We start from the raw sequence: 25,751 nt of genomic DNA on the forward strand, positions 1-25,751 counted from the left end.
AAGCCTCAGGCTGCAGTGCAAGCCTTCGGGTTCTTTCTCCGTATAAGAGAAAAAAACTCTTGCCAGGGTACAAAAAAAAAAAAAGTTTAGTCCTACACCATTGATTACTTCAGTTAAAGTATAGTAGGGTATAATAAGATAGCTGCTAATATAAAGGGACTAAGTGAAAGTCATCTCAAACATAAAATCATAATTTGGTTATGAAATAATTCATTTTACAATTTAAGTGATTTTCATATTGACTATTACACTTTTACTACGTCATAGTACTTTTGACCAATAAAACGATATGGAAGGATGTGTTTCAACCACTCATGGCTGTTTATTGCTGCAATTTTATCACTTACCTAGCATTTGTTTATTTTTATCACTTTCCTAGCATTTGTTTGTTTTTATCACTTTCCTAGGATTTGTTCCTTTGTTTGCCAACATTTCAAACTGCAAATTCTTTACGGTACTATAAAACATGCTTTGTGATCGTCATTTGTTTCCTGCATAGATAATCAACTGAAAATGGCGGCTTCGTTCAAATATTTTGGTAAAGCTAACATTAGTGAAATAGAATTTTAGTAAGTCAATTAATATCTATTTTATTGTATTATAGTACTTTATTTCTTCTAATCTTTATATATTTTCTGTTTTTATCACCTCCCTACTATTTGCTTCTTTGTTTGCCAACATTTCAAACAGCAAATTGTTTATGGTACTATAAAACATGCTTTGCGATCGTTATTTGTTCACCGCATAGATAGTCAAGTGAAAATGGCGGCTCCGTTCATAAGTTTTGGTGAAGCTAATATTAGTGAAGTAGAATTTCAGGAAGTCAGTTAATATTTTTTTTTGTATTGGAGTATTTTATCTCTTCTAATCTTTATATACTTTCTTCTAATCGTGTAATAGTCAATTAAATCGCACTTGAGTTTTGATTTTCTCTAGATAAATCAAAACCTCTAGTGAGATTACTGTTGATAAAATATTTTTAAATATTTTTTTAAATTGTCTTTTATTTTAATTTTTAATTTTATAAGTGACCATATACTGTAGCTTACAATGTTCAACTTAACGATGTCTTTACAATATTGCTGATACAAAATATTTGCTCCTTTCATCCAGTAATATAATTTTGAAATGTTATTTTTAATCATCAAATTTTGATTAAAATGAAAACCGTAACTACAATGATACCTTATTCCAACTAATATTATGTTCATAGAAGTATAATCAAAGAGAATTTTTAGAAACATTAAGTATTATAAAAAATTACATAGAATTTTTTTGTTTTACTTATAAGTTATGAATGTTGAAGTTAGTTATAGGCTAAAGTTTATGCACAAAATGTAATGACTAAGAGATAAATATTTATTTGCAGTCAATTGAACCTGGCCAACAATTTACATGGGACCACTCCAATATGGAGGTGAATAAGCCGAAGAACCGTTATGCCAATGTTATTGCATATGACCACTCCAGAGTTATTCTGCAACCAGTGGACGGTATCTTAGGCTCTGATTACATCAATGCTAATTACTGTGATGGTTATCGGAAACATAATGCCTATGTTGCTACTCAGGTAATTATTACAATATTTTTCATCAATACGATGAAAGAGTAATGGAAAGGAGAAAAATTCCCTCCGGCGCCGGGATTTGAACCCGGGTTTTCAGCTCTACGTGCTGATGCTTTATCCACTAAGCCACACCGGATACAACCCTGGCGTCGGATAGAATCGTCTCAGATTAAGCTCCAACTCTTGGGTTCCCTCTAGTGGCCGCCCCCTGCACTACGTCATAGATGTCTATGAACGTAGAACCGAAGTCCACACATGTGCTGAGGTGCACTCGTTATGAGTGACTAGTTGGCCGGGATCCGACGGAATAAGCGCCGTTCCATTACTCTTTCATCGTATGATGACGCAGAATATCTGCATGGAAATATCATATGTACTTCGGTACATTAAAATAATATATTTTTCATCAATATTTAGACAATTTTTTACAATTAAATAGTTGAAAGAGTATTGTTAAAAAATTCAGTGATGAAAAACGTTTTCCTGAACAGACTTAAAAAACGAATAAATTCCCATAAAAATACCGTACTTTGAATTGCAAGAAGAAGAGGATTGTACAAATTTTTTTAACCTTAGACACTTTTAACACAAATCTCCTTGAACTGTAAAGTATTTCTCCAACCTGCGTTCCAGTAGTGTTGCCGGTAGATTTTTTTTTTTTTTTTTTTAATTCTGTGATTTGGTCTGTGAAAAAATCTTTCACATGTATCATGATACAGTCAACTTTCTCAAACTTTTTCCTTCTAAGATTTTCTTTGAGTTTTGAAAACAATTAAGTCACTAGGACCAAGTCAGAGAACTAGGAGAGATGTTCAATATAGGGTTGCCAGGTTTTTGTCAGAAAAAAACGGAAGATTTGCCATGATATATTTATTTTATTACACTGAATAGAACACTGTTGTTTATATAATCTATATTTAATTTACTCTTTCTGGTATTTCTCTTGAAATTTAGCTCTTCTTAACAATTTTTCATCCTGTTTTGCAAATTAGTGAAAAATGTTCACAAATGGAAGACAAATTCAGTACAATTTGTAGTTCTGATTTAATCAGTTCGGATGACTCCTGTTTGTAACAATTGTCCATTTATTCTTCATTAGTGTAAAACCCTTTCTATAAAGGCATTAAAAGCTGGAACACTATAATTGTGACTTTATTTACGATTGAAACACTTTCTCTATAAACTTTAGAAAAAAAATAATAAAGTCACTTACCAACATCACTTTCTCGATGATGATTACTGTACGTTCTAATAAAACAACTCTACTCTCACAAAATTCTTCACACATTTCATCAAGGTTCTCAAATTTTTGCAGTCTCAATATGATATGATATGATATGATATGATATGATATGATATAATTTATTGTCATTAAGCAAAACATCCCAAGTGGTTGATGGCCCTTCATATTTCTGTATTTAGGAACTCACCATCACTATTTACAGATTTCTATACCAGTACTAAACTATCTGGTTCTCAAAATTACATTCTTACCCCTAACTTAACACATTTCCAACCCTGTCTATTCTAATGACCACGCTCTAAATTCCTCTAATATCTAACTATTCCCCTACACCCCAAAATAGCTTACTATCCTCCCCTATACATATAATAACAATCACCACAACAAGATTTCACTGACTCTTTTATTCTTGGTCCATTTTCAGTTGTACTCAAATTATTTACTCTCGTTTCAAGACATATGTACCACACTCACATCACACTTGTCCATGTAACAAAACTTTCTTAGCTACACTCCTAATAGTTCGTTAACCTTGACCCTTCCCTATTTCGCACTCTCAATATAACAACTTCATTTTCAAAAATAGAATAATCTAATTCTTGAGTCCACACCTGTGGAGTAACGGTCAGTGCGTCTGGCCGCGAAACCAGGTGGCCCGGGTTCGAATCCCGGTCAGGGCAAGTTACCTGGTTGAGGTTTTTTCCGGGGTTTTCCCTCAATCCAATACGAGCAAAGACCCCAGACTCATTTCACCGGCATTATCACCTTCATTTCATTCAGACGCTAAATAACCTAGATGTTGATACAGCGTCGTAAAATAACCCAATAAAAAAAAACTAATTCTTGATTCGATGAAAAGCTATGTAACATTATAGCATTTTTCAATATAATGCAGCATATGGGCATAAAACCTACAAAAATGTTAACAGAACTGTTAAAAAGGAACAGTGTCATCTATGCAATGTCATTGTAATTGCAGTATTCCGGGACTTTCAGAATAAGATTCTTTGATGTGCGTGGATTAAAGAAAAAAGGAAGAAATAGTATTACGGGCAAAAGAAAAATGTTAGCCATAAAATAGAAGGAAAAAACATAAAGCTTACAGGAAAAACGTAAGACCTGGCAATCCTAGTTCAGTAAGTTACAGGTACTTCAGTGTCATTAATATTTTCACAAGTTCTTCTCCAGCTGTTGCTCCTAAGACTTAAATTTGCTATCACATTTTCGCACTGAATTCTTATAAAAATAAAATATGTAGCATGGTAAGCAGTTTACTTTTAGGTATCTTTAAAGCAGCGATGGGCGTTTGAGTGCATGTGCCCTCCGTGCGCACGGGGAATTCCAAGTGCAGCGCTGTAGTGTGCCAGCAGCTATAACAGATCTTACAGCTTTTAAATGAGCTAAATCTAGGACTTCTGGAAAAAGAAATTCTTAATACACAATTTACTGATAGAATTGCAGCTTTTGAGGAGAAATTGCTGTTATGATACGTCAAATGCAAAAGGGCGAAATATATATCATTTCCCATCCTTATCTAAGCATAGAATTTTGAACAATGAAAATTTCGAAATGTACGCATGTATTCTATCCGGTCTATTATAGGAATTTACATCAAGGTTCCACGATTTAGATTGCCTGGAAATGGATTTGCGTATTTTTGCTACATGTTCCGATTCCAACTGATTTTATTGATAACGTCCCCCCTTCGTTATAGTGTAAATTGATTAACCTGCGATGTGGTCGAGAGATGCGAGCGAAATATGATTCAAGGTCGAGTCTTATGCAGTTTTATGACGGATTCCCAAGAGGACGCTTTCCCAATCTGCATAAGCTGTGTGAGAAAGTTTTGTGTTTATTTGGTTCCACTTATAGATGTGAACAGTTATTTTCTATTACGAAAATAAACAAATCTCAAACAAGAAATGATGGGCTTTTAACGGCAGTTCTTCGCATAGCTTGTGCTGATACAGTTTCTCCAAATCTTGAGAAATTGAGTAATATGAATTAATGTGCAACAGACATGTTTTGTTTTGTGTTTAAGGAAGTGTTTCATTACTTTGTGTTCTTATTTAGTTTGGTAGAATAACATTTTCTTTTGAAACATATAGTACGTACCGCAACTTGAATAAACCGGTTTTCGTGCACACTATAAGCACACTTCTCTCGTAGTGCACCGTGCAAGCACAGAGTGCATAATTCTGCCCAACCCTGCTTTAAACTGTGTCCATCTTTAAATATAAGTAATAGGTATTGGTCTGAAACCTACATCCAATAAATTAATTAAATATATTTGATTGTGATTATATAGGGTCCTCTCCAAGATACCTTTGCTGACTTCTGGCGTATGTGCTGGGAGTTGCGTTCAGCTACCATAGTGATGATGACGAAACTAGAAGAGAGAACACGGATAAAATGCGACCAGTACTGGCCAACAAGAGGAACTGATACGTATGGAGCCATGACAGTCACAATAACGGATGTCCAGGAGCTGGCTACATACTGCATACGTACCTTCCAGATTCATAAGGTAGCTACCGATAATTTAATTTTGGTTGTTTATGTTGAAGTTATTATTCATATTTCAGAGACTATTTTAAATTCTGAATATGTGTATTTTTAGGTAATAAAATATACTGTCTAATAGCCTATCTGTATTCAGTGATGAAGTGTAAAGTGTTCACGAAATTAAAATTGATTTAACATAATGAAAGTAGAAAATTGATACACAGTAAGTGATAAAGTAGCTGATTTGAGTTGTATTACATTTTAATTTTCCAATTTTTATAATTTTCTTTAGGCTTATACAAAAATCTTGAGATTAATTCATGCACTATCACTAGGAGTGTGATTATTTTACCTTAATTTCGATGTTTGAATTAATTTCGGTGAATATTTCTTAAAAAAAAAACTAGCAATTTCGCGCATATTTCGCACCCTAAAGAAACTTAAAAAAAATACAAAAATACCAAAATAATATTTAAAGAAATTTCTATTGGAACAGTCTCTTTGAAACTAACATAAAATTGTTTGCATCATTAGTTAAATTGATCACACAAAGACAGTTGTTACATGAAAGAGAAATGACCATTGTCTCCTTGCGCTGCTTTCTGGAAGTCATCATCATCATCATGTCCTTCACGTGTTAGACCCTAGTAGCTTCGTTATTCTCATGCGAGCGTTTTCATGGTCTTCCCAAATTTCTCCTTCCTCTTGGTACATAGGTTAGAATTTGTCTAGGCTATCTAGTGCGATCCATCCTTTCTACATATTTCTTCCACTGAAGTCTATATTGTTGAACAAAATTAACTGTAGGATTTATTTTTAGTTTTTTCAGGAAGTAGTCCCTGAAACTATGTGTACATCATTACTAGATACCAGTACCACACACATGTAATGCTGAATGACCAAATCTATAGAAATGTTCATGTATATTTTATAACGAAAATTTGAACGTTTCATTTGAAAAAGAGAGTTATTTTTTATACGAATTCTCCATAAAACCTGTTTTTTGTTAAAAATATCGTGATTGTGAAGTAATTTCGTGCATTTTGATCAATGTTGCGAATATTCACAGATGTATTTCACTTAATTTTGGACTTTCATTAAGGGATTTGCATTTCTTATGGATAACATTAAATTTTTTCGGCCTGGATAGCGCAGTCGTATAGTGCTGGCCTTCTGTGCTCGAGGTTGCAGGTTCGATCCCGGCCTGCAACAGGTTCATATCAGTAGATTTACTGGCAAGTAAAAGAACTCCTGCGGGACAAAATTCCTGCACACTGGTGTCACTGATATAACCTCGGTAGTTGCGAGCGTCATTAAATACACCATAATTAAAAAAAAAAAATTAAATTTTTAACATATTTCGTGTATATCAGTAATACCAAAAAATCACACTCCTATAGTCCCGACGCTGTTATTTCCGGCGTGACTCCACCTCTTTGCTTACGTCTTAGAAAGTGAAGGCTCTATAAAGTCTAGGTAGGTAGTATTGTTCGCCATTTTTGTTCTTACGTTGCCGAGCTACCATACGAGGAATCTATTTGTCACACCGTTAAACATTATTATGTCGTAGCTCCTACGATAATAAATCAAACGCAAATAATTGAGCGGCAAATAACGTCTTCGTGTGCTTTCTCCGAACGCCAACGAAAGAGCTAAAATGGTGGGCGATTATATTAAGTATTTATCGAGCCTTAAGAAATGAATCAGCGAATCACAAGACACACACGTTTAAATGTAGCCAACCTGCAATGCGATTGGCTGCTGGAAATTAGAGCGACGGGACTATAATTATCACTGACTGTTGTCTGTTAATTATAAAGTTGTGCTCGTTTAAATTTCCTCCAAATCACGCTCATATCATCTTACTTGTTAGTGTCGTATTTCCTTTACATAAAATTATTAATAAAAAAATGAACATTGTAAATTTTTTTTTATTTCAGGCTGGTTATTCTGAGCGACGAGAAATTAAACAGTTCCAGTTCACAGCGTGGCCTGACCATGGCGTGCCTGATCACCCAGCCCCTTTCTTGCAGTTCCTACGTCGTGTTCGCAACATGAATCCTTCTGATGCAGGTCCAATGGTGGTGCATTGCAGGTTAGTGCTATTTCCCTCTAAGGGAGGATCTTGCACAAACGGATTCTTAGTCCAAATTGCAGTAACTTCAGTTCGCAAATCATTATTTAGGAAACAATTATTGTTACTTACTTACTGGCTTTTAAGGAACCCGGAGGTTCATTGCCACCCTCACATAAGCCCGCCATTGGTCCCTATCCTGAGCAAGATTAATCCATTCTCTATCATCATATCCCACTTCCTTCAAATCCATTTTAATATTATCTTCCCATCTACGTCTCGGCCTCCCTAAAGGTCTTTTTCCCTTCGGCCTCCCAACTAACACTCTATATGCATTTCTGGATTCGCCCATGCTACATGCCCTGCCCATCTCAAACGTCCGGATTTAATGTTCCTAATTATGTCAGGTGAAGAATACAATGCGTGTAGTTCTGTGTTGTGTAACTTTCTCCATTCTCCTGTAACTTCATCCCTCTTAGCCCCAAATATTTTCCTAAGCACCTTATTCTCAAACACCCTTAACCTATGTTACTCTCTCAAAGTGAGAGTCCAAGTTTCACAACCATACAGAACAACCGGTAATATAACTGTTTTATAAATTCTAACTTCCACATTTTTTGACAGCAGACTGGATGATAAAAGTTTCTCAACCGAATAATAACAGGCATTTCCCATATTTATTCTGTGTTTAATTTCCTCCCGAGTATCATTTATATTTGTTACTGTTGCTCCAAGATATTTGAACTTCTCCACCCCTTCAAAAGATAAATTTCCAATTTTTATATTTCCATTTCGTACAATATTCTGGCCACGAGACATAATCATATACTTTGTCTTTTCGGGATTTACTTCCAAACCTATCTCTTTACTTGCTTCCAGTAAAATTCCTGTGTTTTCCCTAATCGTTTGTGGATTTTCTCCTAACATATTCACGTCATCTGCATAGACAAGCAGCCGATGTAACCCGTTCAATTCCAACTCTCTGTTATCCTGGACTTTCCTAGTGGCATACTCTAAAGCAAAGTTAAAAAATAAAGGTGATAGTGTATCTCCTTGCTTTAGTCCACAGTGAATTGGAAACGCATCTGACAGAAACTGACCTACACGAAACAATTATTGTTAAAAAAACAATTTTAGAAATGTAAAGTCTATACTGGTGGTACGTGATAGTAGGATTGCCAACTTTTTTTGAAGAAAATACGAGAGACTACGCAATCTAACTTTATTCTACACTTAGGCAGTTAGGCTTAAATTAAGAGTATATTGAGACATTTTATCTCGCGTTCTAGTTTCAGACAAGGCCATGATTGTTTGGCCAAACACCTGCATAGAACTGGAATATATCAGTCCCCTAACTGCCCATTGTGCGACTCAAACCAAGAAATGGATCCGGAACACCTCAAAATCTGTGCTTCAGTGGCTGACCATGATCATATCTTTGAAAAATATTGGAATGCAAGAGGTCAAATGACTTTATTGTCAAACGCCTGGCATTAGAAAACAACAAGAACTAGTTTCAGACAAATTGTAAAAATTCTATGCATGAGTAGTTGAAGTCTACTGTGATTTGCAGTTCTGATTTCATTAGATGTTTCGTGCTTCTGTTTCGAACATCTGTTCACTTACTATTCATAAAAGAAAACACTCTCTGCATGAGCTTTACTGCCTGGTATGCTTACAACATATCTCACTAGTCTTCTTTTTTTTTTCGGAATTTGTAACTCTTAACATTGTTTGATTTTAAACTATTTGTGGCAAGTATTATCTTCTGTAGAGATTGCACTTTTCAGTGCATCTCTGGAACAACAGAATCCATAATGTGAATCACCTTCAATCACGGAGAAATTAAATGTTTCAAATAAATGTTTACACTATGCAATAATAAGGGAGGAAAATGATCGAAGAGAAGAAAAATACAGGAGTCGGGAGACAATTAAAAATTAGGGATAAATACGGGAGAGTTTGCAACTCTATATGGTATAGTAGTTGTTAAGGCACTACACTACAAAGCCGAATGTCTGTGCTTCGATTCCCGATTGAGTCATCGATCTTTCCAATTGACTTAGTCCTTCTGCTGCATTATGCCCCTGGGGTCGATTCAGCCTCTAGTAGAACAGAGTACCTATCAGGAAGTTTTCTTTGAGGGCAAAGGCTGCAAGCATATAGGACCGAAATCCCTATTGCTATTATTGCTGAATGCCTGTCTTAACTTCTTGTTACTCTATGGGTCTCTGTGACCTGTAGTACAGTAAAATCCCTCGTATCCAGCACCCAATTAACCAGCAATACCAAAACAACGGCACTTTTTGCAAGGCCAAACAAAAAATAGTTATTCATGCGAAAATGTGAGTGGTTTTCGTGGATCATACATGTTTTATTGTGTTTACTCTTTACATTGTTCACGCGTGAAAATGTAGACAGAAAACCCCGTTATGTCCCTGGAGTAGATCGGGTAGCATCGGTATGTCACTTGGGCCTTGCAAACAATGCACAGAGACGATATCTTTCAAATTTCCACTTGAACTCGCCCGTTTCGAAGGAGTGTTGGATGAGTCTAAATAGGAAAGTGTGAAATTTTCTGATCCTACAGTGCGTAAAAGTTTCATTCGAGTGATAGTATATATAAACAAGCAGACATTAGAGATATGTTAAAGAGGTTCAAATCATCGAGCATACTTCGTGTTCATAGTTGCGACGTTGCTTACACTGCTCTTCACGTCACATCGCTGCCATTAAAACTGTCATAAGGTTACGAAAACTTTTAGTATTTTTTACGCTATTAATTATGAACTACTGAATATACATTATCGGTACCGTATTCAGTACTAAAAATAAACATTGTACATATTTCAAAATTATATTTTTAAATATCTATATGAAAATTACTGGTACTAAATTTCAACATGGAAAAAGATGTTTGTGCAGTACAGTATGTATTTACATAACCTATAAACATATTTTCCAATTATCCGGCAAAATCAGTTATCCGGCACTGGCTTTGTCCCACACTTGCCAGATAATAGGAATTCTTCTGTATATATAATTTTACTTTACAGTTTATATATACTGGTGCCATTTCATTTGTCACTTTTATTTTATGGTGATGGAAAAGCAAGAGAAACGAGGGACAAATTCATTAGAGCTAAATTTTAGTAAGTTGGCACTTTGTGTTATTTTTTCGATTAAAAGTCAGTAATGTTAATAAAAATTATTGTATTTTGCATTATTCTTTCCAGATAACTTACCTTATAGATGCTGAATATGAATAAAATATGAAATCTTTCCTGTAGTTCAGAATATAAAATATTATTGTATGCAGACTGACAGAGAGCATGCCAGGAACCTGTCTTAGTTATCAGAGATGCTGACCTTTAACATAATTTGATGAGATAGTAGGTATAATGACAGAAACTATAGTAAGTTTTGTGACAACCTGCTTGAAGTTTCTGTTTTGAACGCTGCTGGAAACAAGAGTGATAAATAATGTATATATTTACAAATGAAAGATATTAGACAACAATATAAAATAAACAAAATAAATCCGATAACGATGACCATAAAGTTTTACACATTTCCTTAATGTTACAGTGCTGGTGTTGGACGAACAGGCTGCTTCATTGTTATTGACTCTATGCTGGAGAGGATGCGTCACGAGAAGATGATAGATATCTATGGCCACGTAACTTGCCTCAGAGCACAGCGCAACTACATGGTTCAGGTAATGTATCTGTGGTGTTGTACAATTCTGGCAAAAATATTTTATTGTCTAGATATGTTAAAAATGTTGGTTTTAATGTTATGGAAAAACATGGTATGTCTACTCTCATTAGCAGCTAATGCTAATACTAATAAAAAATAGTCCACACCTGTGGAGTAACAGTTAGCGCGTCTGGCCGCGAAACCAGGTGGCCCGGATTCGAATCTCAGTCAGGGCAAGTTACCTGGTTGAGGTTTTTTCCGGGGTTTTCCCTCAACCCAATTTGAGCAAATGCTCGGTGCTGGATCACAGACTCATTTCACCGGCATCACCTTCATCTCATTCAGACGCTAAATAACCTGAGATGTTGATACGTCGTAAAATAACCTACTAAGAAAAAAAATTTCCTCTAATGTATCCCTAATTTTTTCTAAAAGAATAAACTTTGAAATTGCTCTCCTGTAAAATAAGGGGAGGTACAGCGACGACATATTGAACATTTTTGAGTTCCCAAGGTAGTGAATTTTGGAGATGAGCGATGACATATTGAACATTTGTGAGTTCCCAAAATAGTGGATTTTGGAGGCACAGCAACGACATATTGAACATTTGTGAGTTCTCAAAATAGTGGATTTTGAAGGTGCAGCAATGACATATTGAACATTTGTGAGTTCTCAAAATAGTGGATTTTGAAGGTCCAGCAACGACATATTGAACATAGTGGCGTATACTGGTTTAAGGGTCTGGGCTACCACTGACCCTATTATTACACAAAATATATTTTAAAATCCCTATAATAAAATTCCTTACCTATTTATATGTGAATTCCAGATGTCTTGATTGGGACGAAAATACTTTGATGACTTCGTCACTGAAATTACAGTTGGGCCGCTTGCGAAGTTTCTGTAGAAATGACTTTTCAATGGACATCAGTGCCAAGCTGGATAAACGTTCTTGTGTATGAGTTGATCTACAGTAGGATTTTATTCGCTTCAACGCAGAAAATGTTCTTTCTACCGATGCTGACGTAGCTGGTATTGTCACAATTAATGTTGCCAATTTAAGGACTTCAGGAATAACTTGGTTCAGCTGGTTTTCATATATGGCAGATAATATTTCATGGATAGGTTTGTTCGAAAAATCAAAGACTTCTGCTGAATATATTACGCTTAATTTATTTTTCAAACGTACTTGATCAAAGTGACTGTTATAGGACGAAATAATTTGTTTAGTGCCTCATTCGGGAAGTTTTCTCTATAAGCAATAAATTTTTTAGAATCTAGAAGATGCTTTCCATAATCAGAAAATCTGTCAGTAATTTCCATGTGCATACGATCTAGTATGCTGTAGTACAGCTGCCTGTATTTCAATTCATCATCTCCTTTTCTTCGCTTTAATGGTGGTTCCATTGTATTGGCTGAAGAATTTTCATTTTCCATATTACTCCATATGGACGGAAACCCACTACGTCTGAACTCGGATATAGTATTTTTTAACTTTGATACCTCTTGCAAGCAGTATGCTATGTCTAGACTTTTTGTCTGAAGAATATTGTAGAGCACATCTGTATGTGCGAACACTCTAGCATAGACTTCAAGAAGAAATATATTCTCAAACTGTGTGAAAAAATACAAATATCCTTGAGCCTGCACAATTACATCATCATTCCAGTTTTCTTCAGAGTCATTACAAATGATATTTTCAAAGAAAGCAGTCAGTTGTTCTCTGTATTCCTTTACTGTATTTACAAGCCGAGATGTAAAATTCCATCTAGTTGGTGCTATTTTTGGGAGTTTCTTTTTCTTAAATTCCTTGAGTTTTTCTGATCTTCTAGGAGATGATGAGAAAAATGCAGCTAAACCCGACAGTGTTTTGAAAAAAATGCGGCATTCTGGAATTGATGAAGTAGTTTGTTGCAAAACTAAATTGAGAACATGGCTGTAACAATGGACAAATAGTGCTTGAGGATACTTTTCTTGAACTTTTGTTCTTAAGCCATTAATATTTCCCGCCATAACTGAAGCACCATCGTATGTCTGTGCAATTAACTTATTGCCGACATTATATTCTGCTATAACACCTTCCACATGCTGAAACAAAGCAGCAGCAGTTTTGTCCGAACTGACATTTGTGAATCCTATAAACCGTTCTTGAACATTGGCAGTACTGTCGACGTATCTTAAAACAGTGGACAATTGACTCTGATCACTTGTCATCAACAACAATGGCCACAAAAGGTGCTTCTTCTATTTCAGATTTTATGTTCTTTATCATAACCCCACTTATAGCAAATATTAAGTAATTCTGAATTGCAGGAGAAGTATCACGAAATACTGTTGAACTCTCAAGATGATTGGCCAGTAAATGGTCAAATTCACTTAAGGAACTTAAATATTCAATATAATTTCCTCTATTGTCTGATTCCACACTCTCATTATGATCCTGAAAAGCCAATTCTTGTTTTCCTAGAAAGCAGACTGCGTTAATAAGACACAGTAAAATCTCCCGATTTTTTTTCACAGGAGCATTGTGTTGGTTGATGTGTAGAGCTTTTTGCTTATCTAGCTGTAAATCAATTCTTGTCTTCCCAAAGTTTGCAAAGTTCATGCTAATACAAATATGAGCTTTTGATTTGTCGTGTTTTAGGACTGCCGTTCGAAGGGAGTTCATATTAGAAAACCCCTCTTTTGACCACACATTCGTTTCGCGGCTAAATAACAAACATGGCCAGCAAAATAGTTTAGACAGTTTAGAAGTACCACACAACCACTTCCACTTACCATATGATGTTGAAGTGAAATGGCGTGTGTACTCACGCTGTTTTTCTTTTACGTTCATGGACAAATTTAACTCAGGAGTTGGTCTTTCCATTTTCACAATTTCAACTTTCTCGTTGTATGTACGACGGTTAAAAGGCACTTATAATAAACCTTCTATTACACAGTCATTTTCAACACAAACCTCTCCAGAAACTTGTTCTGCCATATTTTTCACAATATCACTTAATTGGGAAATTAAAAACTTAATAATTCACAATTAATATAACTCTTAGACACTTGAACAAATCACAAATTTAAAATACTGAACTGCAAGAACACAATCACATTCATGAGCTAGCGTACTAAGCATATTGTTGCTTCGCGCCTTCGAAGAAACCCGAGAATGGCAACTCACCCGGCCTACACTGCATGATAGAAACAGAAGGGAGCAGGGGACGGGCAGTTATGCGACAGGACAGCGTGAGCAGAACAGTCCCAGGCTACCCCTTGTAGCAGCAGTTTCTCCAGCGATGCCGCCTTGACAACTTATTTCTTTTCGAGAGCAGAGAGCTCATATAAATCTAACAATTACTTTAATTTTAATTACTGTGGTAAAAATAATAATACAAAATTATTACATTATGTTATATTATAAACTTTTTCTTTTGTAATTTCCTTGGGCTACCGCCGGCAGCCCTGGTAGTCCGCAAAATACGCCCCTGATTGAACATTTGTGAGTTCCCAAAATAGTGGATTTTGGAGGTGCAGCAACGACATATTGAACATTTGTGAGTTCCCAAAATAGTGGATTTTGGAGGTGCAGCAACGACATATTGAACATTTGTGAGTTCCCAAAATAGTGGATTCTGGAGGTGCAGCAACGACATATTGAACATTTGTGAGTTCCCAAGATAGTGAATTTTGGAGGTGCAGCGATGACATATTGAACATTTGTGAGTTCCCAAAATAGTGGATTTTTGAGGTGCAGCAACGACATATTGAACATTTGTGAGTTCCCAAGATAGTGAATTTTGGAGGTGCAGCAATGACATATTGAACATTTGTGAGTTCCCAAAATAGTGGATTCTGGAGGTGCAGCAACGATATATTGAACATTTGTGAGTTTCCAAGATAGTGAATTTTGGAGGTGCAGCGATGACATATTGAACATTTGTGAGTTCCCAAAATAGTGGATTTTTGAGGTGCAGCAACGACATATTGAACATTTGTGAGTTCCCAAAATAGTGGATTTTGGAGGTGCAGCAATGACATATTGAACATTTGTGAGTTCCCAAAATAGTGGATTCTGGAGGTGCAGCAACGACATATTGAACATTTGTGAGTTCCCAAGATAGTGAATTTTGGAGGTGCAGCAATGACATATTGAACATTTGTGAGTTCCCAAAATAGTGGATTCTGGAGGTGCAGCAACGACATATTGAACATTTGTGAGTTCCCAAGATAGTGAATTTTGGAGGTGCAGCAATGACATATTGAACATTTGTGAGTTCCCAAAATAGTGGATTTTTGAGGTGCAGCAACGACATATTGAACATTTGTGAGTTCCCAAAATAGTGGATTCTGGAGGTGCAGCAATGACATATTGAACATTTGTGAGTTCCCAAGATAGTGAATTTTGGAGGTGCAGCGATGACATATTGAACATTTGTGAGTTCCCAAAATAGTGGATTTTGGAGGTGCAGCAATGACATATTGAACATTTGTGAGATCCCGAAGTAAACTGAAGATCACTTTATAAAACAGTGTAAACAGATTCGAGATAACATTAATAGCTTTGGATTTATAGAACATTTAAAGTGTCTATTTCTTTTGTACTAACTCTATATACTGTAGTTCATGTTTTTCACGTTAATCATTTACTTTATTACACCCAACATAGCTATTCAGAAAACAATGTAAGGTATAATTATGAGACAATTTAGGGCTAGTGCAAAATGGTGGAGTAAGAATGATGGGGAAGAACAAAGTAGTTACAAGTGACCAGTTTTGGGTTCTTTCAATGAGAAACTTTCAGCTGACTGAATGTCATACTTCGTGGTCCACGATATAGTGTAGTACAGTAGATAGACTAAATAAATGAGGAATAGAGATTGGAATATTTTTAATAGCTTCATATAAACGTATGTTAGCCGTCCAATTTTTTTGTCAACTATGGTAACAATGATTTATCATTTCCAGACTGAGGACCAATATATATTCATCCATGATGCACTACTTGAAGCTGTGATCTGTGGCAACACCGAGGTGGCAGCTCGAAATCTGCATACCCATATTCAGAAATTGATGCAGCCTGAGATTGGAGAGAATATTACAGGGATGGAACTGGAATTTAAGGTAAATACTAATTTTCTTCAAGAATATTTTTTTCCATAACTTTTTAATGTACTCATTTTGAAATGATAAGGAAAAGGAAACATTGTAATGAAAACATTAATTAATTTTTTTTCTCTCTCTTTCCACATACCGTACTTCATTTGTATTTGTATAATGTGATAATGTTTTAGGTTAGATCAATGGTTTCCAAACTTTTTGAATGCGCGACCCATTTTTGGGCAAAACTTCTGTATGCGACCCTCCTCTAACGAATTGGTAGGGTACTTAACTGTATTCGAAAAATACAAATCCGTGTAAAATCGAAAAAACAATAATCTCGAAATTAGCGGAAACCATCCAAAGAACGACCAAAGTAGAAAAATATAGTGCAACAATGACATGAAATATTACATGAAAATCATTTCTAGTAGCATATTTTGCTGATATTTTCGAACACTTAAACACATTGAATTATTAAGGTTACCATTGATAAAAAGAAATTAATCTTTACATACATTGATTTGCAAGGCCAAGATGTTAGCATAGTAACAGCCAGGAATAAAATTAAAGGATTTATAAAGAAACATCACTTGACAAAAAGGATTGTGATGCATTCCAGTGCATTAAAGAACTCTTGGAAAATTTAGCTACGTGTGATATGACAAATATTGAGTTTGTTATATTAACAATGATTATTAGAGGAGAGAAATTCGCCCCAGCGCCGGGGATCGAATCTGGGTCCTTGGTTTGCCGGAACGAATTTTTCTCCTCTAATAATTATTGTTACCATAACAGATATATTTTATAGGACTAAAAATTAATCTTTACGCTATTAAATTAAGTTTGCACAATTATAAACAAAAAGATTTTTGGAATATTTTCTGGAAGACACTCAAAACAATACGACAGTCACAGATGGATATTAAATCCATTTTTAGAGAGTTACGTTCATCTATCCGAAATTACGAAAAAAAAGAAGGAATAATTCATTTAAATATGTGGGCCTACGTACCTACTGATGAAATGTTGAAAGTACCTTCGCAAAAGAATGCATGAATACCTCTAGCTTGCGAAAGATGCTCTCAATCAATCAATCAATCAATCAATCAATCAATCAATCATTCTTAATGTATCCAGCTGTTTGCTGACAACATAAAGTCCACTATAGTCCATTGTAGTCTATTCAGGTTTTGTTTTTCAGAGAAATGAGGGGTATTTTGATCGGTGTTCATTATAAACTTGGCTCTGATTGACTAGATGACGTGACTTTTCGTGTTCCAAATAAGTAACGTTTTATAAAATTTGTAATCTCCTATTTATGCAAAATAAGCTTTTTGTCTATGATTTCCATCAAAACAAAGACGAGAAATCTTACCGAACTTGAAAGTGATATCACTATCTATGTATATCAAATACAGAATCCAGATTTGAGAGCTACTTTATGAAGGCAGGCACATTTGTCACATTAATAAATTTATTTTTTACTTTAGTGTATAACTACTGAAACTTTTTTTTTTATTATGTTGAATGTTGTTTATGTTTCTGAACAATAGTATGTATATGTTAATAAGGTGTTCTTTGTTTTATTTTGTAAATCATCTCGCGATCCCCCTAAGCTCTTTACACGACCCCCAGTTTGGAAACCACTGGCTTAGGTCATCTCTCTGGAAAAGTGTTTTGTAACGTGATAGAGTCGAAGATCAACTGTTAACTTCATTTAATTTTATGCGACCTCCCTATTTATGTTAATATTTGTAGTGGCAAACATACTGTATTTGCTGGCATATAAAAAGCCGTGACATGTGGAATGCACTCAGTTTTCTATAGACATTTTTGAGAAATAAAAATGCACTAAATATGATTATGCATTTACTAAATATAATAAAGTAATATTTTAGATTTTTAGGTCTACAGTATACAAATAAAATCTAATTAGGAAAAACTGTAGCTTGTACCTTTTAATCTTTATCCTCAAAGCCCAAAAATTCCTCTTCAGAGCTAAAGAATTACTCAAAACTTCTTCTAAATCAGAAACTCAGTCGTCATATAGTAAATCATGCACTGTGCCATCAAGGACATTCCAGGGGCAGGTATTTATGGGGATTCATTTTATTATTTATGTTTTTTTTTATATTGGTGTCAGTGGAGATTGATTTGTACTCTTGGTGGAGATTAATGGAAATTTTGAAAAATACAGTTATTTGGAATTGGAGTATTAACTCAGTATGAATATTACTTTCCAAATAATTAACATTCACGTTTCGTTGGATTCTGGAAAATGTGCGGTATGGCCAGTAGACAATATTTGTTGGATTGAGACTGTATTTAACACACATTCATTAAAAACGGGAAAAAAAACTTGCAGCCCTCAAATTAACACTTTCAAATTATTAGTGAAATGTTGAATTCTCCATCTTTTGAGTTCACTTATGTAATCAAAACACCTGGAATACCATGTAATGTAGCCTACTTGAATATATAACAAATTCAAGTGAAAAAAAAATCCGAAAAAAAACTCATGATATGAAATTCGCTATAAAACGACGCAATAGTAATAATTCGCGAATGTATTCATATTTCGCTATTAGAACTCTGTTTCGCGATTGTTTTATCCGCATATTATTAATCAGTATCACTTAATTCGTCAAGATTAGTAAAAATATATTGTATGTCTATTACGTTGTGATTTTCGAGATCTCCATAAATACTCTGCCCTGGACATTACTAATGCCAGCCACATTTCTTAAATGACTCTGCAGCATCCCAAAAAGTTTTGACCCATTCACAAACTTGCGAAATGTTTTTGAAAGAATTTTAGATAAGGACGCAAATAGCTATAGTAGCTGACGCGCCATTTTTAAACCCCACCAATTAACTAACAAATTTGCGAAATGCTAGACCTCATCCTTCTTTCTGTAGTTATCAAATAAGAACTGAGATAAGAAATTAATTTGTTTGTTTTGCAGAAACTGTCTAACATCAAAGCTGACTCGACCAGATTCATCAGCGCAAACTTGCCATGCAACAAGCATAAGAATCGACTGATTCACATCTTGCCATTTGAGTCTACACGAGTGTGCTTGACGCCTGTGCGTACCATAGAGGGCTCTGACTACATAAATGCCAGTTTCATAGATGGTTATCGCTATCGAGCAGCCTATATTGCAACACAGGGCCCACTTCTTGACACTACTGAGGACTTCTGGAGAATGCTATGGGAACACAATTCAACTATTGTTGTTATGCTTACAAAACTTAAGGAAATGGGAAGGGTAAGTTGCTTCGTTCTTACAGTGGTCTTGTCAGTCAGTGAATTTTTTCGCGACTTTATCTCTTCTCCTTCCTTTTTCTTTTGTTTTCATTCATCCTTCACATTTCCTTCACATATTTTACTCTTTTTTTCCTGTTTCACCTTTTTTTTTTCCAGCCTTTAACTTTTTGAATGCTTTCTTTTGTTGTTTTTCTTTATATATCCAGGAAAATTCCAGGATAACTTCTTCGAAGCTGGGTACCTGGTTCTAATGAAGTGCACTGGTAGCAATTTAAAACATGGGGGCATGAGATAGTTACTCTGCCAGTCATAATAAATGCACTTCAATTAAATCCCCAAGGTAAAAAAAAAAAAAAGGATAACGTCTTAACAATAAATCACTATCATCAAAGTCCCTTCCTGTTTTTTCATCCCACCGAAACTTATGATCAAGATTTCAGAGCAATATTTCTTGTATTTTATTTGTGTAGTTTATAATTTTATATATGCCAAAATTATGATCTATGTCCGCATGTGTTAAAGCTGTATACATTTTACAGTTTTTATGTTTATTTAATTATGTTCGGACCATCAGTATTGTCACATTAGGAAGTTCGCACGAACTTTGATTCGAACCTAAAATTAGTGTATTATTTATCAGTAATTCATTAACTAGCTGGACTTACTCATGTTAATTATGTATGTTAATTACTGATATTCAAGTGTTAAAAGTAGTGTACGCAAGATTCAAAATGGAGTATTATTTATGTTGTGTGATATGTTTTAATAAAGAAAATCCACACAGTTTTTATGTTTACTTAGTTATGTTCGGGTCGTCAGTGTTGCCACATTAGGAAGTTTGCACGAACTTTAATTTTCAGTGAATATTCGAACCTAAAATTAGTGAATTATTTATGTTGTGTGATGTGTTTTAATAAAGAAAATCCACACAGTTTTATGTTTACTTAGTTATGTTCGGGTCGTCAGTGTTGCCACATTAGGAAGTTTGCACGAACTTTAATTTTCAGTGAATATTCGAACCTAAAATTAGTGAATTATTTATGTTGTGTGATGTGTTTTAATAAAGAAAATCCACACAGTTTTATGTTTACTTAGTTATGTTCGGGTCGTCAGTGTTGCCACATTAGGAAGTTTGCACGAACTTTAATTTTCAGTGAATTTTCGAACCTAAAATTAGTGAATTATTTATGTTGTGTGATGTGTTTTAATAAAGAAAATCCACACAGTTTTTATGTTTATTTAGTTATGTTCGGATCGAGTAGAAAGTTTGAACGAATTTTAATTTTCAGTGAATATTTGAACCTAAAATTAGTGAATTATTTATGTTGTGTGATATGTTTTATGTTTATTCAGATATGAGCAAGTGATAGAGAAATAAGCTTCATATGGTTGCAGTTTCAACATTTGGCACCATGAAATACGAACTTTTTTTGTATATACCGGTATTTATTCAATTATCTGGCAAAATCTCATATCCGGAACTAGCCTGGTCCCTTTGGTGCCGGATAAGAGGGATTCTACTGTATGTGGATATTGTTACATTTCGTAACATTTCCATTTTTATTCATTATTGTACATGCACTGGAGAGAACGATAAGGATAAAATGGCTTGTTGTAACCAATTACAAATGTTCAAGCAATGAATAATTGTTTCGTCTGGTCGTCAGTTGAGAAATATACAATTTTAAATCTTATATACATGTTACAATCAGATTTGCATCAGGAAATAAAGTGGGAAGAGATGGCTTGTTATGGACAGACTATTTTTATACCAAGGTCACGTTGAGACTTGTGCACTCGAATTCCAAGCCCAGTTCATACGTATTCAAAATTTTGTGACAAAAGTAAAAATATAGTAAGACAGTAAAAAATTTAGGGGTATATTTAGATTCAAATTTAAATTTTCAAAGTCATGTGACCTACATATGTAAGAAAACTTTTTCCATAATTCATTCCCTCAAACACTTAACCAATGTTTTACCTCTCAGCCTTAAAAAGAACCTGATCCAAACTTTAGTGATGCCCCACTTCGATTATTGCGATTCTTTATTCACGAATCTAAATACTGATCTTGCCCATAGACTACAGCGTGTTCACAATATCTGCGTTCGTTTCGTTTGTAACATTAGAAAATTCGATCATGTAACACCGTCACTAGAATTGTTGTCTTGGAGTCCACTTAAAGAAAGAAGATTCTTCAACTCTCTCTTATTACTATTTAAAATCATCCACACCTCCACACCCTCTTACCTAGCATCTCGTTTTGTTTACCTTTCACTACCTCGAACCCGGAACATGTACCTTCTCTCTATTCCTCTGCACAGAACATCCTTCTACTCATCATCTTTCAGCATATCTATTCCACGCCTCTGGAATTCTCTCCCTGACCATGTCAGAGACTGTCGGATAATATCAAAATTCAAATTTAAATTAAAAAATCACATTCTAGTTCGTGGAATTGTTTGTTGAACACATGTCAGGTTGCGCAACTTCACCTTAACCCATGACATATAGTAAATATTGTAACTATGCTGTTGTAAAATTGAAAATTAATATGTAATGTATTTATTATTATTATTATTATTATTATTATTGCTACTATTATTATTATTATTATTATTATTATTATTATTATTGTCAGTTATCAATATCATCATTGCTATCTCTGTTTTCTTTCTTTTCGTTGTATTAGCTTGATGAGAGCACTATAATGTACTTTTGACTCTGTTGACCCTCTATAGGGCTTTAACTTAATTTGTATCATTTTCATCAGTGTTTGTATTTCTTTTTTGTATTTATATGTGCTATCTGGTAGGATGGAAGAGAAGGCCTTATGGCCTTAATCCTGTCAGATTAAATAAAATTATTATTATTAAAGTAAAATAAACTTCAGTGGTGCATGGATAGCCTGCAAACCGGATAATCTTTGCACGAATAATCGAGATTTTGGTGTAGTCCATTTGGTTTTTAATTTTATATTTAAAAAATTAATTTTTGTGTTTTTCTTGTAAACCACATCTAAATTTATTTTTGAAACCCGAGCTGTCATACATTTTGTGATTAGTGGCACCATATGTAAGACACTATTTATTTGTTTGTAGGAGAAGTGTCACCAGTACTGGCCCAGTGATCGTTCTGTGAGATACCAATGCTTCGTAGTGGATCCTATTGCTGAATACAACATGCCGCAGTACATTCTGCGCGAGTTCAAGGTGACAGACGCGCGTGATGGAAGCTCGCGTACTGTACGCCAGTTCCAGTTTATTGACTGGCCAGAGCAAGGGGTACCCAAATCAGGAGATGGATTTATAGATTTCATTGGTCAAGTGCACAAGACAAAGGAACAATTCGGTCAAGATGGCCCCATTACTGTCCATTGCAGGTATGCAATCATGATTTTTCATTGAAATTAATTTGTGCTTTTTCATATTTTCATACTGGATTATGTTTCATTATCGTATGCTTTATTATATTTTGTAGGAGAGATGGAAAAATTCAAATATCTTGGAGCAACAGTAACAAATGAAGAGTCCACTGCAAGAATGATGGATGTCATTTGGAATACATTTTGCAGGAGAAACAATTGAAAATTTGAAATGCTTAGAGCTCAAAGCTTAACTGTGATTTTCCGATCATTACTGGACAATGACTATCAGTGTTAATGCCATATAAATCTCTATGCACATTCTATATGTCTTAAGCTATGCATTGGCAGTCTTGGTTCATTTTAGACAAGAAAGTGACATCCATCATTCTTGCAGTGGACTCTTCAAATATAAATGACACTCAGGAGGAAATTAAACGCAGAATAAATATGGGAAATGCCTATTATTATTCGGTTGAGAAGCTTTTGTTATCTAATCTGCTGTCAAAAAATTCTGAAAGTTAGAATTTATAAAACAATTATATTACTGGTTGTTCTATAAGGTTGTGAAACTTGGACTCTCACTTTGAGCGAGGAACAGAGAATAAGGTTCTTAGGAAAATATTTGGGGCTAAGAGGGATGAAGTTACAGGAGAATGGAGAAAGTTACACAACGTAGAACTGCACGCATTGTATTCTTCACTTGACATAATTAGGAACATTAAATCCAGACGTTTCAGATGGGCAGGGCATGTAGCATGTATGGGTGAATCCAGAAATGTATATAGAGAGTTAGTTGGGAGGCCGGAGGGAAAAAGACCTTTGGGGAGGCCGAGACGTAGATGGGAGGATAATATTAAAATGGATTTGGGGGAGGTGGGGTATGATGATAGAGACTGGATTAATCTTGCTCAGAATAGGGACCAATGGTGGGCTTATGTGAGGTTCCTTAAAAGCCATTTGTAAGTAAGTAAGTAGTTTTAGTATTCAAAATGTGACTAAAAGAAATGTCTTGAACGTTTGGAACCTCCTAACTTATTCCAGTGAGTAACTTCAATTCAGTAATTTAGCTATAGGCAGAGCAGAGTTCGATCCCTAGTAGATATCATGGAGATTTTTGGTTTTCTCCGATACTTCTATTCTTAGAGGATCAGCCTTAAAGAAAACTATTAATGAATTAAATACTATTATAGTCACAATCATGCCATGGTATGAAAGAAAAATTTCACAACCTCGAGCGGGAATCGAACCTGCGACTTCCTGTTCTCCGGTCAGGCGCTCTACCACTGAGCTATCGAGTTCGTCTCACGCCAAAGGCTCGGAATTATCCTTTCATACTGGCGACTCTGTTATAGAGTACTGTCCATAGCGTCTGATCTTAGCACTGCTTATGGATGGAAAGAAACTTTACAAATGTAATCTTCATCTTACGATGTTTGGATGATGTATATACGTCCGTTGATGTGACATATTAATGAATTAAATACTATTATAGTCACAATTATGCCATGGTATGAAAGAAAAATTTCACAACCTCGAGTGGGAATCGAACCTGCGACTTCCTGTTCTCCGGTCAGGCTCTCTACCACTGAGCTATCGAGTTCGTCTCACACCAAAGGCTCATTCTAGGAGTGGAGAACCTTGGGGAAAAAAATCTTGCATACAAGGGACTCGTTCCTTTCATAAAATAAAATTTTAATTTGAGGCTCCACAATATGTAATTGGACATTTATGTTCTGATTCATAATCTCTAACATTATTTTGTATGTTTCTTGCTAACAGCGCTGGAGTGGGGCGCACAGGAGTATTCATCACATTAAGCATAGTATTGGAACGTATGCAATATGAAGGAGTTGTGGATGTGTTCCAAACTGTACGCATCCTGCGCACACAGCGCCCAGCCATGGTCCAGACAGAGGTATGATATGCAACTATGATCAGACTTCCCAAGAACTCTTGTATATTTTTATTTATGTGTTATTCCTCCATAAGTATTTTGCCCATGCTTTAATTAGTTTTGATAAAACTTCATAGGAATTTATAGTACAGAGTGTCTGATTCAAGCCATTCGTAAAAATCAGTGGCGAAGCTCTTAAGAGGCTTTTGAATCTTAGCCTACCCAAAAAATTTGAGTTATTGTATCTAATAACAGTATAAGTTCGTAATAACGATGTATTGTAACACTTGATTTCACTCCCATCCTTCCATATGAAGAGTTTGCGGGAAAAACGATGAATGCCACAGTTTTCTTAAGATTGATGTCATTATCTAATTCAATGGATCACTGCGAAATTTAATGTTGTTCTTATGAAAGATGGTAAAAAGGAGAATTATCACCATGAATACAGTAATCCTTTCCTTTATTTTCTATAAAAACAGCACTACATCTTGCAGTTATAGACACAATTAGATCATTATCTAATCCTTAACAGAAATGTGACATTCATCGTTTTTCCCGCGAACTCTTCATATGTTAAATTCACTGTTGGCAGTCATTCCAGCATGGACAGTTCAGTGCCAGGCTTATGGCAGAAGCCTCATAGCGAGGCGTGATGGCCTCCCTCACATGTAGCAGCATTCACAAGCTTGAGGGGAGGCAGGGGAGGAGGGTGTAATGATTCGTTATGACTCACTAGTAGGAAGCGGGATTAGCCTCAACTGCAATATAATATGCTACTCTATATTGGTGTTCTGTAAATGTGCTGCATTGTTGAGTGTTAGTTTAATAAAAAGTGCATGCATGTGTTACATACTAATTTTGTGTAAAATGTCTCATACTGAGAGAACATTGAGGTTATTATTTGCAGAATTAAAAGAGAAACCGTTTTAAATTTGAGCATATGAAACAAAATGAGTTTACAAAGATAGGACATCGACACTTCATTTACATATTAAAATAGTGGATAGAGGAAGACAAAACATAACATTTCAATTGTC

The 25,751-nt window shown here is 35.1% G+C and overlaps 1 protein-coding gene across 7 annotated transcripts in view; it reads left to right on the forward strand.

The window, feature by feature from the left end:
• Lar (tyrosine-protein phosphatase Lar) overlaps positions 1 to 25,751 on the forward strand; it is a 652,517-nt gene that overhangs the window by 619,769 nt on the left and 6,997 nt on the right. For all 7 annotated transcript variants that reach the window (XM_069846106.1, XM_069846110.1, XM_069846112.1 and 4 more), the window contains 8 exons: positions 1,370 to 1,570; positions 5,119 to 5,337; positions 7,256 to 7,410; positions 10,978 to 11,107; positions 16,045 to 16,200; positions 19,146 to 19,451; positions 22,552 to 22,832; positions 24,597 to 24,732. In XM_069846106.1, coding sequence (XP_069702207.1) covers positions 1,370 to 1,570; positions 5,119 to 5,337; positions 7,256 to 7,410; positions 10,978 to 11,107; positions 16,045 to 16,200; positions 19,146 to 19,451; positions 22,552 to 22,832; positions 24,597 to 24,732 — 1,584 coding nt within the window. The remainder of the gene's footprint in view (positions 1 to 1,369; positions 1,571 to 5,118; positions 5,338 to 7,255; positions 7,411 to 10,977; positions 11,108 to 16,044; positions 16,201 to 19,145; positions 19,452 to 22,551; positions 22,833 to 24,596; positions 24,733 to 25,751) is intronic.

This window comes from Periplaneta americana, chromosome 14, assembly GCF_040183065.1.
Source record: "Periplaneta americana isolate PAMFEO1 chromosome 14, P.americana_PAMFEO1_priV1, whole genome shotgun sequence".
NCBI lineage: Eukaryota > Metazoa > Arthropoda > Insecta > Blattodea > Blattidae > Periplaneta > Periplaneta americana.